We start from the raw sequence: 15,209 nt of genomic DNA on the forward strand, positions 1-15,209 counted from the left end.
AAGCTCTACATAAGGCTATATACCATTTCTGGTTCAATCTATGTATACAATGAGAAAAGAAAAAGAAAATTGTTTTATTGTCAATCTTATCATTTAGGTAAAAAAAGAAATTCTTTTGCTATATTGTGTATTCATCCATTTAATAAATACACACTGTGTTTTTTTAACACTGTTCAAATTATTTCTCATTATCTAGAAATATCTTAGTAATAGAGTAACAGCTATTTAATCCTTACTTAAAAGATTCCAATAGTCTATAAAACAGGCATTATTTTGTTTTAAAATATGATTGAAATGTCATATTTTCATAATTTTTTCTTATAATTATCTATAGCTATTTATTACCTTTTTAAATATTCAAGATGTAAATAAGATGAAAACCCATTGCAGAGTCAAGACACCTTCCATTGAAGTCAGAAAGTTGTGTAAGATATAATACCTCACAGTAATAACTCCAGATCTCTTGACATCCAAACAAAACATACCCATCATCAAATGACCACAAAGGACGAGCTGGGCACTTAGTACATAGTTAGCACTAACCTAGGGTTTGTAAGAGAAAGTGAGGACGTGGTCCCCGTCACCAGCAAAGTCAGAAACTAAGCAAGATCATTGTTCCATATATTTTAGTAACCGAGAATATTCACTTTGCTTAATGTCATTCATTTCCTTTCAATTGTGTATATGCTGGGTACCAGTGGTCTTTATTGTCACATTCAGAAGAAAACAGAAGAAAACAAAATATGACTTAACACTGTGCTGTACTGATCATGTAGGCTGTATCTTGAATGCATAATAGCAGTGAGCTAAGCCCAGGTTTATAACGGTCGTGGTCTAGGGGGTACTGGTAAGTTCCGGGAAGGTAGGAATTTGAAACACACATTGTGCCCTTTGTAGTACCTATTTCAGAGCCAAAAATATTTTAGGATTTATCAAAAACTTTACATGTGGAAATTTAGAACAGAAAGTGACAATTTTTTCTAGTTCCAAGTCCCTCATTTCAAAAAAGAGAAAGTTGAGCTCCAGAAAGAAAGACAATTTGTTCAAAGGCACACAACCAGTGTACAAATTGCTTGAGGGATATTCTTTCCAGTTATCCTAGTTTCTCTCTTATTCATGAAATACTACATGAAAATAATTTTCTCTTTCAGGTAGCCTTCTCAGTTGATATTAAGATGATACTGCCACAATAAAAAGTTTGGAAGAGTTGACCCTCGCAATAGGGAGAATATGTCACATAAAAATGTGTTCTGCAGCGAATGCAAACTAACTCTCCCTTACAGCCCCCAGAAGTTCACATAGCAAAGGTTCAGTCATTCGTCTCAAGTTCTTAGGAAACGCAGGGCAGAGATGTGTGAGTGAATCAAAGATAGAGTATCAATCCATCATCACCCATGCTTAATTCTGTCCTTAGCGCCTCACATCCAAAATGCTTTAATATATATCAGCAAGGCATGCTACATCTCTGGATCACAGAGCTGGAAAAATGAGAGAAAGAATTCTTGTGGCTTACCTCCCAGAAACTGGGTGGAATTAATGAATTAATGGTGATAAAGAATCTCGTGTCTTTGAAAAATGTTACTATTTAAACATGAAACAGAGTATTTGATTTCATCATTCAGTTATGCAGCTTTATCATTTGATATCCTGGTCAGTTATGTTTAATTTATAGTTATTAAACATGTAGTTAAGTAAATCATCAAGATACACTATGCGAGAAAAAAAGTAGCAGGAAATAATATAGTTCAGTTTTTAAATAATGGAAAAATTTCTAAAGTTCTAATAAATATTTCTGCCATACTTTTGACTTAAAATGACCCCCCCCCCATAAAGAGACTGTCTCAATTAAGACAGTTAAATATTTCATATCTTATGGAAGTTATTTATGTTAATATTTAATTAACAATGTAGAAGTTTTATAAATAATTCCTACAGTTCTCCCCAAAATGTAGTTTGTTAAAAAAAAAAAAAAGGTAAAAAAAAAACCATTTTCTAGAAATTATCCTCTAGTTGTCAAGGTCTACTTAATTTTTATGATTAGATTACTTAGCTCTATCTAAAAGCATTACCCTTCTGAAGGAGGACGGCTGGTGCCCTGCAGCCCACCCCCATTGTCATATGCAGTGGCCGCCTGTCAGCCCGCGCCCAGCACACACCACTTTCCCTTGACCTTACGTTCTCATCTCCTGCCTTCCTCCTCCTGGCCCACCGGGCTCCGGCCGCACTAACGTCCTTCCTGCCTGTCTTTCCCGCACGCCCTGTTCACTCCGGCCTCCGTGCCTCTGCACTTGCTGTTCCCGGGATGTGCGCACCTTTCTCCGGATTTCTGCATGGCCATTTCTCTCACCATGTCTAGGTCTTTGCACAAATGTCCCTTATCCTGAATTTTAAAACTGCAACTTGGCCAAAGTCACATGTACCCCACCTGCCAGCATTACTCGTCCCAATTAATCTGCTCTACATTTTGCCATAATGTTGATCAGATTCATTTATCATAACACTTAATATCAGCTTCAGACACACATTTGCCCAGAAGCTAACAAAGCTCATGCTGCAGGGCCTCTTACTCATAAGGATTCTTCCACCGTCCAGTACCTAACTTTCTATTCCTAATTTTGTATCCTTTGTCTTAACAAGGGGCCCTCGATTTGAATAAAATCCAGATTCTACAAAATCAAATCAACTCTTAAATGTATTCTAACACATGTTATTTTAACATTATATGTATCATCTGTTTTCCGTCTTCATCCACTAAAATATAAGCTCCGCAGGGCACAGACCTCTGTCTGTTTTGTTCACTGTTATGTTCCAAGACTATGGAGCAAATAAATGAGAATTTCCAGTAAAAAAGTAGATTATAATAAGTATTTTTTATAAATAAGTATTATTCGTATTTAGACATTTAATGCTATAAATTACTACTAATGAAAACATTTACACACTTTAAATACTGGTCCACTCCGAGTGTAATTCCATTTCTGACGAAGCTCAGGGTAAATGGCAAAAGGCTCTCAACAGAACAGGGGATCTGGCCTGGCTGCAGGTAGTACCCTGGGGTCATCTTAGGCATTGTGACTTTAGGAGCATCTAGGAAAAACAACAAACAAACCATGGGCGAGAAGGTCACAACAATATTAGGTACTTCCTATTGAACCATTCAAAAGCATCATTTTTAAATTACTCTAGTAAATCCTCTGCATTCCAGTTAATCTAAATTACTAAAAATTACTTTAATCATATCTTTGCTCAAAGCATATTAATTTCAATAGCTCTATGGATCTCTTACTAAAGTATTCATTGAATCTAAGAACAATTGATTTAAACATATATTATATTTTTACCACAAAACAGAAAAAAAAAATTGCTAAATTCATTATAATACATCACCAACTGTAGAACACACTGTGATTTCAAAAGTGTAAATGTACGTAAAGAACCCACATTTTTGAATTTATAGGGTGACTATTTTCCTAAAAAGAATGGAAAAACTGATTTTTTAAAATCCAATAGATTTTAAAGTATTCAATTTAAGGGCTCCAACAAATAAGTTTGAATACTGTATATGAGGAATAGTGAGGTAGGTTCTATTCTCATCATTCTACAACTATTAAACAATACTGTAGAGTTGTTCTGGAATTTCCCAAATCATGGCCTATGTATAAATGATAAATTGCTGTCCCCCCATTCAATAGTACAATATTAGAAACAATCCTTCGATATATTTGTCTACAGTTCTAGCTATAGTTCTAAAGTTTCAGAGTTCGGTCATCAGCCTCAAGAAAGAGCTCAAGTATAGACAAACTCAGATGCTACCTGATAGTTCCAAATAATCTCGAATCTGTGTCTCATCTCTATATAAAGCAAACATATAAGAAAACTAGTTTACTAATTACCTAACTAACCAACTTACGAAATAAAGACACAGTCATCATCAGTTGTGTACAATGAAATACTGACTACAAAGTAGGTTTCTGACAATTGTACATAAACATTCAGCCCATTTAGCCAATTTAGATAGCTTAATCCCACATTAAACATGTGTCCCAAGTTTTTTAGGCGAAGTGAGAGAATTTGCCAGTTCTTGTTCTTACACTGATCAAAGTAACTAAAATTTTCAGATCTAAAATCAGTGAGACTTACATTAAACTTTGGATGTGCTAATTTATGTTAAGAAAAGGTACATTACCTAAAAGCAAGTGCTCATCAATCCAGAGACCCAGTAACAATGTGAGGACATTGTTTTTGACTTTATAGTCCATTCTTTACCTGTTGGAATCCTCTGAAGTTATCGATAGCCCAATATTGGATAAAATGATGTCTCACCTGGGACAATACTGGAGAAGGAAACACTTGATACTCTCTGGAAGAGATAATTGTCCTTATCATAGCCTGCTACTTTGAGAAAGAAAGCTTCATTTGGTGGTATAAAGTCAGAAATATTCCATATGCCATAAGGTTTTCGATCTGGGTAATATTTAACAGGAATAGTCTTAAGAGAACTGCCCGAGATATTCAGAAGTTCAAGACGATCCACTCTGGCTGGGACTGAAATTCCAGAAGTATTCAGCAGCACATAGGTTGGTATTCCTACAAGAGAAAGGTTTCGTTATTACTTACAAGTAATACACAATTAAGGTTTGACATTGAGCAAGTTTTTGAACTACAATAATAGATAATGAGCACCACAAGTATGAGTACCACAGACTGCCCAACACACTGTGGCCCGTCGGAGAAATTTTTCTACGTAAAAGACAATTTATTCATGACCAGAGAAACATAGGCACTCCTAAGTGATCATTTTTGTGGCATTTTAACTACATACATATAGAAAAATTTGAATTGTGAATACTGTGTTACATGATGTTTGATTTCATGAATATTTTTAAAGATTCACTATCTGTATCCTTCCAGAAACTGCAGCAATAAACATAAATGAACAAGAGCCAGAAAAAGAAATTTAAAGAGTCACAGTAAGATTGAGCTTTCTTTGTAGCTATAAAACTATAAATAATCATGCATGAATAAAAGGAAGAACAAGCTTAAAAAATCAGCAATAATTTCACCTTTGATCATGTAATAATACACAATGTTTTTAATTTTTAAGCCATATATACACACACAATCCACATTTTCACCTTAACAATAAGGCAATTTCTAGATATTAGTAAGAGAAAGTCTCAAGATGCCGGTCAGTAGTTTTCAAAGTTTAATAAGTATAGGGATCAACTGGGACGCTCTTTAAAGTACATATTCCCAGACCCTACCTCCGTGGGGTCCAATCCAAGAGATCTGGGGCTTCGCCCAGGAATCTGAATTCTTGACCATCACTCTGAGTGATTTCAATATCACTAGTCTTGGGACTACACTTTGAAAAACAGAGACTAGGCTAAGAGAGCAATCATGTTTAAAGATGCTATGCTTCCCAATTTTATCAAATACCACAGAATTAAAAAAAATCACAGATGTTCTGAGAAATACTTTTACTTGGATATTATGCCAATTCAAGTGATATGCGCATACGAACCTTGCACTGGTCTGCTGACTGTTTTTTTGAAGTCCAAGGTGGGCTTTTGGGAAAAACCAGCTCGGAAATCAATAGTGCTGAGGCCGGTGATGCGAACAGAGTGCCTTCCACTGCTAGACGTCTGAAAAGCATTTAACGACAAATCAATCCCATCAGCAGCTGATCCAGAATGCCAGTCACACTAAACACCAATATGGGAACTACAGAGTGTTTAATTAAGATCGATGTCCAATAATCAAGGCTGTGGTCTGAGTGTTCTGAACTTAACTACAATCCTATATCTTAAATGCATGTTCTACAATACACATTGCAAGGTCCACACTCTAAATTACAGTTCAGCAATACGCTGCATGCCCGATGAGGTCCAGCAGCTTTGTGTCTGTCATGTCATCGATCCAGGACATGATATAGAAGTTGAGTCACTAGTGAAGGAACCTGAAGTGACTCTGTGAAAGCTCCTTAGGATATGTACCTTTGATTTGTTCACTGTGGTTCACATGGGAAATGTTGAGCAAATACTGAGGAAATGAATTGATTAAATCTTCTCCCCTGTACAGTCCAGGTACGGTTATGAAAGATAGTTCCTTTCTCTCTGCCTCTGAGAAGACATCAGCCGACCAGCCTGCTCACCTCAGCAGTGTGCGGCCTGAGACACAAAGGCAAGTAAAACACAGTCCTCAGCTTCCAAGAGCTCATGGTTAGTGAGGGGGGCAGATGGAGAAACAGAAATCTTTACTATGATGCAGTGACAGAAACACATAAAAGGGGCACAAACCAGCCTGTAGTTCAACTCAGACCCCCTAAAGGGGATGATGGCTGCACTTAATGCTGAACGGCAACATGTGAGTACTAAAGTGACTCATGTGTGCATAAATAATAAATAATTTGGATTAGGGCCATAGGATAAAATAATAGCACTGACATTTATTGGTCCTGTTCTCTATGCCCAGACTCTTTAAGTAAATTGGCTTATTTAATCCTCATTCTCACCACTATACAGATAAGAGCACCGAGATTCTGTCTCAAAATGACTACAAGATAGCAGGATTTAAGGAGAAGGGGATGGGAGTAAGAGAAAAGCATTTGCATGAGAACACCAGGGCACCAAACACGTCTCTAAATTTCGACAAATATTTAGGTATCACAGGAATGACCGAATGTAAGTGAAATCACAGCATTCCCTAAATCACCGTGGCTTCTTCTTACTATGAGAGGAGGGAGGGTAAGGAGATATGTCCCTGTTCCTACCAAATTGATTCCTCATTGAGCAGAACCTGCAAGAACTCAAAGAAAAGACAAATGGAAGTGAGGAAAGAGAAACTACACATCTTCATTAAAACGGTGCCATCGTATTCTTAGCATAAATGATGCTGCTAATTACTACAGCTCATTTTCATAGGGGTCACAAAGGATTCCATGTGTAAATGCAGGGGTCTCAAGAGTGCCACCTGTTCCATTATTTCTAAAGAAAAATATGTAACAAATTTTACATAATAGACACAAAAATGGAAACCGAATCATGATCCAATTTTAAATCGGGGATTTCCTACAGTTATAAAAAAAAAACCTAGATAAATCTAATTTCTGCTCTAGATAATCTAGGGCTTACTGAAGATGCTATTTCCTTCTAATTTCATGTGTGGACAAACAAAATGGTCCATATTACGATGAGTGGAGTCAGATTCATTCGTTGACATCACATACCATTGTTAGTTATCTTGCTGCTCGGAAAGTCCCTATGATGAAGGAGCTATTGAGGCTCCGAGGGAAAATATGAAATAATTTGCCAAGTGACAGCTATCAAGTGCTAACCGTCTGCCAAGCATTCTGTGTGCAAACCAGCTGACAGAGCCCATGTGAAATGAGTGGCGCTTAACATGTAAGCGAGGAAATTATAAATTACCGGAGGGTCTGAAAATATGGAATCCATTGTTGCTAAACAGTACATTAAAATAAAACTGAGTTAATGAAGACAGCCCCTTATGATTTCTATAAAATTATTATAAAATAAATTAATCTTAATCCTTAAAATTACCACACTAAATAAAGTATGTGGAAATAAGAACACGGGTTGACTAGTCTTTGAAACATGAAGGGAAATAAATTAAAAATATTTTAATTTCATGTTTCTCTCTCATACTATAAACTGTAGGAATGTCTGCATGTAATTTAAAAGGGTTGAAAAGATAGTTCCAAGGGAGTCAGTTTTCATGCACAACTATATCCGATTCTAGATTAATCAGGGTAATAGGAGCAAAGGATGTGACAAATAAACCAAAATTAAGGCTTAAAATGTAATAAAAAAACATTAAACTAATTTAGTTAAAAATTACCTCTGATATTCACACATGCATTTATCATTCTTTAATCATTCTCTTTAAAAAACTGCAATAACATTGGGACAATATTTTAGGAACACAAAACATCACATTAAGTTTCTTCATGAGAAAGCGCCAATGGTTTATTTTAGTCTGTTTCTTGGCTGAGTTCCCCTTTTCAAATATTAGTGCAATAGGAACAGAAAGGTTTTAGGTATAATGACGGTAAAACGAACCAGTAAATGAGGAAAGGTGAAAGAAGTTTTAACATGCACAAAATGCGTTTTGTATGACAGTCTAAAACTTTTATATATAAATTACCACCTTTAATTTTCATGAAAGCCCCTATGAGATAGTACTATTATTTTCCTCATTTCACAGATCGGAGAGGTTGTCCTTTGCTCTATGTCACAGATACAGAGGGTGGCAGAGCCAGGAGGTGAACCTGATGAAAATGACTTCTGTAACTACCCATGCTTTTCTTATGATCATCTCAACGGATTCAGTCATGTTTGTTTCAGTAAGGGTTGAAATATGCTGATGTGCTCTACATAACAGAAAAGGAATATGAACTTCCTGAGACAATCATCAGAGAGAAGCAGAAATGAAATGAAGACAAAAAGAGAATAGAAGGGCACAAGGTACTTCAAGACATGTCCCCAAATCTGCAGGAAAATCTACTAAACTCACAAAAAGATAGCTGTTAGAGGATTTCCTTCCTGTGAGATTTTCGAAGGGGCTGAGCTTTGTACTGCATCCAAGTACAAAAGGTTAGAATCAACACACAAATGATTAGAAAGCAACGACGCCATAAGAAAGGAAGCTCTCAGAAACTCCAGAAATGTCGTGAGAAGGCTTTGGATTCTCACATGTTACGGACATAGAGGGGCTGGAGGAGAACTAAATCACAAGCAGGTCTTGGCGGGACAAAGATAATTCAGCTAATTCTGTAACTGAGTCAGGCAGAGAAGTGCAGCTGCATAATTCTTCCCCCTCTTTTCCCTTCTAAGTGATTTTATCATCATTCTTCTATATATGGAATGAAATTAGTAAGACCAAAATTCCTGATTTAATGGTTTTCTATTTGGTCTTTATATCATGTAGATTTAACCTGTGGGCTATGTTAAAATTAGAATTCGGCTCCAAAAGGGATCTCTCCACCACTGAATTTCTTGAAGTATTACTCCTGGACAGAGCGAGTCTAACCTTGTGGCTTCTATACTTTTAAGAAAAGAGAATCTAGGAGCAGCATAATGGCTTCAAGTTTAACAGGAAATTTTCTAGACACCAGACACTTGGACAAGGTTTGTGTGGGCTAGAAATTCTGAGAGTTGTACTTCAAATAGCATATTTATTCATGAAATTTTTGAAAGTCTTTAATTAGCTACGTTACTACTCTGAGTTAGAATGTCATGTTGGTCAAGTTGTATAAGGGTCTGATTCAGGAATAAATAGGCTAGTGAAGTGTGAGTAAAACTGAGGCAAAGATGAGGTTATACTAGGCACCTACCGCAACTTGAAGTTGTAAATAGGTAACCGTGATTCACAAAGCAGTAGGAGAAAAGGAGCAGAGTGGACCAGAGTCTAGGTTTCTGAATGGAGGCGAGTCTTTGAGGAATAAAGGATGAGGACAGGCTGAAGTCCCTTGGAGCAAGCACCATGGAGAGCTCCAGGAAAGTTAGTGTTCTGGTATCGCTCAATTCTGCTACAGATGAAACTACTTCTGAATTTAAGGATAAAGGGCTATTAAATACTTCTCTATATTGAAAGGTCCTTCAAACAATAACTATGTCATATTCCTCACATACGAAATATTACTCAATAGGCACTTAGTAAGTGTAGACTCCCCTAGGACCTTCAAATGTCGATTCATCAAGAATTTTTGAATTTTCCTAGAAGCATTATGCTAAGCATGTTCACACATTATCTCATAAAATCCTATGGCACCCAAAGATGATTTTATAGCACCATAAAGAAACTGAGGCTTAAGGAAATAATTACTTGCCTAGGTTTAGACAGCAGGTTAAGTTGCAATCATTCCAAGTTCAATACTCTTCCTATAGGACCTAAGTCTATATATAGCATTTTAGGCTAACATAATCTCTCAGTTTATTTGGACCCTATGGCCTAAAAGACAATAATACCCTCCAAGCATTCATTTTCCATTCTACATTTTTAAATACATTTTCATTTAGGAAGGGTCAGGTTAGTGGAGTGTTGATAAACTGCTCTTTGAAAAAAGAAAGCCCTAATTTGGGGCATTTTCCCATTTCCGTGGTGTAAATATTACCACCGTGGCTGATTTCAAGCTCCCAACATGACATCAATGAACACAAAGTTAGGAGGAGAAAGTGCATAATTGACTCTCCACGAGACAACAGGAGCCGGCTTCCGCATGTCATTAGGCCAGGATGATAGCTCTGGCTATGTGACATATAGGGAGGGAAATGTGTCTGTCACTCACAGAGATGTCTGTGTCATCCCCAAGTGACACGAATTCCTCCTTTTTTAAAACTCAATGCACATTCTTCCCCCCCCCCACACACACACACTTAAGTAACTGAAAATGCTGTATGTTCCAACTTATGGTGGTGCCTCCCTCAGCTTGGGTTCCTGAGTGACCGTGTGAAGAACATCATACCAACCCCCACAGGACCTGTAACATAACTGAGGAATTAACTTTCTTGTATTAAGCCAGTGAGAATTCCTCCAGGTGCTAAATGAGAAGCCTGCCCTGTTACAAATTGAATTAAAATGGGATTGATAGAGCTGGCTTTCATTTCTCTCTCCTAAAGACTTTCAGTGTTTCCAAAAATAATAAATGAGCCCAAACTTTTTTTTTTTTAAAAAAAAGATACTTCATGTGTAACTGCATTAATGGAAAGTAAAGATACAGTTTATACATATTCAAGAAGAATAACTAATTTAATTAGTTTTAGCGTTCATGTGTCAGAAACCATTTAAGCACTTTACCAACATCAATTTAATCATGGCAATATTAAATAGGTATTACTTTCCTCCATTTTTCTCAGATTTAGGGAGGTTAGGTAATTTCTACGAGATTAAAAAGATATGAAGTAGTGGATCTTGAATTAAAATAGATGCCCAACTCTTTTCAAAGTATTTGCTCTTAAATGACATAATTATTCTTTACAAATTAAAGAATATGATGGTTTCAATCAAATACTTAGAACATACTGTGGGTTAGGCATTGTCCTGGCCACAAGGATATAATAATGCCAGCTAGATAAATAAATTCTATTTAAATATATGTATATACACATGTACATTTATACACATACAAGTATACAGATATCTTTTTTTTTTTTTTTAAATAGGGAAACATCTCATTTGGTTGGCACTCTGATATTGGCAAAGTAACTGGGAATTTTCCAGGAAAAAAAATCTATAAAGCATTCCATTGACCCAAGACATTGAAATAATGTTGCACCTAATCTATTTAAATAACACACCTGGGGAAGTCTCAAAACTTATTCAGAAGAGGCACCAGGTGAGAAATAATTGGAGGCCAGCATAATATTCTTCCTGTGTGGTCCTTTGTAGACTTGAGGTTTATTTAATCATGATTCCTAAACAAGTCTATGCCACTTGAGTATGGTTTCTAAAATGTCCTTATCCTTAGAAAATGCATTAGTAGGCTTTGGCAACCAACATAACTATCTTAAACCAAAATATTTCTGCTGGTCTCAGAATCCCAATATAATCATGTGGTTGGGTACCCTCCCTTTTCTCCTTGGGAGATTATCTAAGGACAGTTTATCCAAATTTACTTAATGGAAAGCTACCCCAGGGGATGTGTTAAATTACATGACCACATTGATAATCCTTGACTAATAGAAACAGTTTGTACCACCTAAACCTCATGGGTGCTGACAAGTATTTAATGTCTTTGCAGAAGTTTCTCTTAAAGAGCTGGAGACAAGATTTGGCCTGAGAGTTGAGAGGTTATGTTTAAATATTCTCTATATAGATACAGCTCCCTGAATGGAAATTTTATATTGCTTCTCAGAAATAAGATTCAGGATTTGTAGCTCCCATACAAATGGGAGCTCAGGGACATAAAAAACAATTTTCTCTTTTATTTGTAAGAAAACAACATTCTTTTCAGTTACTGCTTTTTAACACGCTTTTATCTGCATCAGACACAACCAAAAATATCTGAGTCATTCACAGGAACTGTACAGATAAGTTGACTCCTTGCCTCAGTTTTGTAAAACTGTCCAAAGTTATAGAAAAGTAATTATCAGGGCTTCAAAGAGAAACCAAAGAAGGGAAAAAAAAAATACTGTCACTTTCAAAGCATTTTAAATCATGGAAAAATGCAAGTGTTTTGTGCCAGTACATCAGCTATCAGCTAACGAAATCAACTTTTTCACCTGCGTCCTTGGATATCATCAGAATGAATGTATTAACTTTTATTCATGAACATTTATATAGTTCTTTCTCAGGCATGGTGGTACGTACTAGCACACTAGTGACAAAATCTTGGTCTACAGTAAAATAGGAAGAGAAAATCTATACAGAAATGAATAAGGGGAGAAATAATGCAAAAAGGAGGTACAAAAAAACTGCAGTAGAAAGGTAGAGAGAAAAGAGAGCATTTTACATAGGGCCAGAAAAGGTCTGATAAAAGTGTTGCCACTTGAGCTTTAGGGGATAGTTATAAGTCAGACTACAAGGAAGGGGGCTGTAGAAGGGACAGCTTAATGGAAAGCACAGGCCACGAGAGTGTGCACCAGGACAGAGGGTACATACGAGACAGTACAAATTTATATTTGCTAGGGCGTGAAGGCGAGTGACGGAAGAGAACTAGAAAGATCAGTTGGGGCTCAACTGGGAGGTCCTTGAATACCATGCTCAGGTCAAATAATAGACTGTTCTCCGTACTTGGGATAAAAACTGTTATGTGAAACATTCAAAGAGCATTATTAATTCTCCTGATAGAGCAGACATCTTCCAGATAGCAGAGTGCATGGGAGATAGCACCAAGGATGTACTATCTAATCGCAGACCTTTCTCTTCTTGAGAAAACACTCATGTAAAACATCATCATTCATTCATTACCCATCCAAAAGAGAGGTCCAAAGTCAGCTGCAATATTTACATCAGTAGGTTCAGCTCAATTTCCTTTGCATCACACTGACACATTATTTTGGTATTTCACATAGGAGCAAATATGTTTATTTTCTTTAAGTTGCACTGTAACGCTTGTGCTTTGTTTAGTTACCACTATTGTTCTCCAGAAATGGTATAAGGTCAGAACGAGAGGCTTTTGTGGTGAGGACTAGATATAAATTTAAGATAATATGATAATAGAGACTGTCTTTATTTTTTTTCTTAATTATAGGAGACTGAACTTAGAGACTTGTCTAAACAGTTCTCTTCACTTCAGTACCTTATTGTCTCCTCACTCACAGACTAATCCTCAGTGCTTCTCTGTTCTAATTATCAATTAAAACGTGCTAAGTTCCCATTAAGTATCAGGGAACACGGCCAAGAGCAGACACTCAGTAAATGTTTAATGAATGGATGACTGAATGAGTAGGTGTGGCAGTCACAAGATAAAACAACAGAGATGCCATATCTCTCTTCTAGGCGAGAGTTTTAATAGAGGAAATACCACTAGGAACAATCAAATCATCTTTAAAATGGGTTCAAATACTTCACAACAAATTGCCGATAATACAGAAGAATGGCGTCGTTTGTACATATCTCACAGTAACTTGAATGTTCTATTCAGAAGGCAACACCAAATTGCCTTAGCAGAGCTGCTAGGCCAAGACACCACTGGCTTAGGTCAGGCTTAAAATGAGAAAAAAAGGAGATTCAAAACTTCTTATAATCCTTCCTACTGCAATCACAGAAAATCACACTCAATGCTAGTCATATTTTGGGCAAGTTGGCCAAAATGATTACCACATCAAATCTGGTCAAATTTATTTAAAATATAGCAGCAAACACTACATTATCGCCGATACACTCAATAAATATCGAAGAACTATCATGTGCAAGGAACTGGGTGAATAAAACAGTCAGATGGGGAAAATGGGACTGTTCCCGGTCCATTCAATAAGAAATTACAGGATTTTATTATTTCACAATGACTTCTTCCACGTTATCCAGCTCCAAAAAAATAAAAAATAAAAAAACGAAAAAACAAAATCCACATTACAGTTTCTACTTTCCCAACAAAGGCTGAGAGTTCTGAGAATAAAGAACTAATATTCTATGATCTGACTAAAGTTACAGTGGAAACTTTCATCCTTTAAACTGGGCAAGTTTATAAAGTCATTCTTTAAAAAAAAGCAAAAACAAAACTTGGCATGCAGAAATAGTACTTCCAATTTCTACGGAATAACACCTCCATCTGTTTTCACAACAGCTCTGTTATTTAAATCATGTGCTCATTAACCCCACCTGTTATGTAGGAAAGCTGAGACAGCAAAAAGAGTAAATGACGCAAGGGGTATCTTCACCTGAGTTGTCCCAGAAGGATTATAGAACAAGTTATTTATTAAGGAGGTGCAAGGATGCTAATACAAAAGAGGACGTGACACGGGAAAGGCAAGCAGCTAACTAAGAGTGTGCTTTTAATCCAGCTCCCATTGTGGGCAACCTGAGCTCATTCCTACAGGAGCTAAAAGCTCTTCCCCAGGGTTTCAGTCTTGAGCAGAACAGCCTTCTCTTGTTAAGGGGCGGGGAGGGGAGGAACCTCTCAGAAACAGAAATGCAGATAGTGGAGTTGGAAGTAGGCCGGAGCCCACCAAAAAGTCTGAGAAATATGGGCAAGTCACTCAGAACATCTACTACAGTGAGCCACATATCCAATTCGTAACAGAACTAGCTAGATCTGAGATTTATGGTATCTTGAATTTTGGGTGTTTTCCTCTTTCCTCCATATTGCAAAATACAATCTTTCTTAGAGTGAATACATACTACTTAATGTAATTCTAGGATACAAATACTGTTTTGTGTTAAAGTGAAAAACGAATATAGAGCCACCAAATAATAATAGCCAAAAGTACTTGAGTGCTTAGTTTAAAACAGGAACTGTGTCAAGTATTTCATTTGTATCATCTTAATGTAATTCCTCACACAGTTCTGTAAAGGGAAGGACTATTCTTGCCATCTCTATATTACAGAGGAGGATACGGGTGCAGAGAAGTTCTAGTCCCAGGGCAATACAGCTTTTAAGTGGTGGCACTGAGATTCAAACCCAGGCACTTCCGCACCAGAGCCTCGGGCCCTAATCATTCATTGTTCTCTACTAGCTCCGTCTCTGCCTGCTTTAGAGGCATGAGGTGGGTTACACAATCAGTCTACAGATTTGACGACAGGGAAAGTAT

At 36.8% G+C, this 15,209-nt stretch overlaps 1 protein-coding gene across 5 annotated transcripts in view; it reads right to left on the reverse strand.

Annotated features, from left to right (window-relative positions):
- HMCN1 (hemicentin 1) overlaps positions 1-15,209 on the reverse strand; it is a 482,162-nt gene that overhangs the window by 213,194 nt on the left and 253,759 nt on the right. For all 5 annotated transcript variants that reach the window (XM_036234516.1, XM_036234517.1, XM_036234518.1 and 2 more), the window contains 3 exons: positions 5,525-5,645; positions 4,324-4,587; positions 2,943-3,087 (listed from right to left, as the gene is read on the reverse strand). In XM_036234516.1, the coding sequence (XP_036090409.1) occupies positions 2,943-3,087; positions 4,324-4,587; positions 5,525-5,645 (530 nt within the window). The remainder of the gene's footprint in view (positions 1-2,942; positions 3,088-4,323; positions 4,588-5,524; positions 5,646-15,209) is intronic.

This window comes from Rousettus aegyptiacus, unplaced genomic scaffold, assembly GCF_014176215.1.
Source record: "Rousettus aegyptiacus isolate mRouAeg1 unplaced genomic scaffold, mRouAeg1.p scaffold_m13_p_17, whole genome shotgun sequence".
In the NCBI taxonomy this organism is placed as follows: Eukaryota; Metazoa; Chordata; class Mammalia; order Chiroptera; family Pteropodidae; genus Rousettus; species Rousettus aegyptiacus.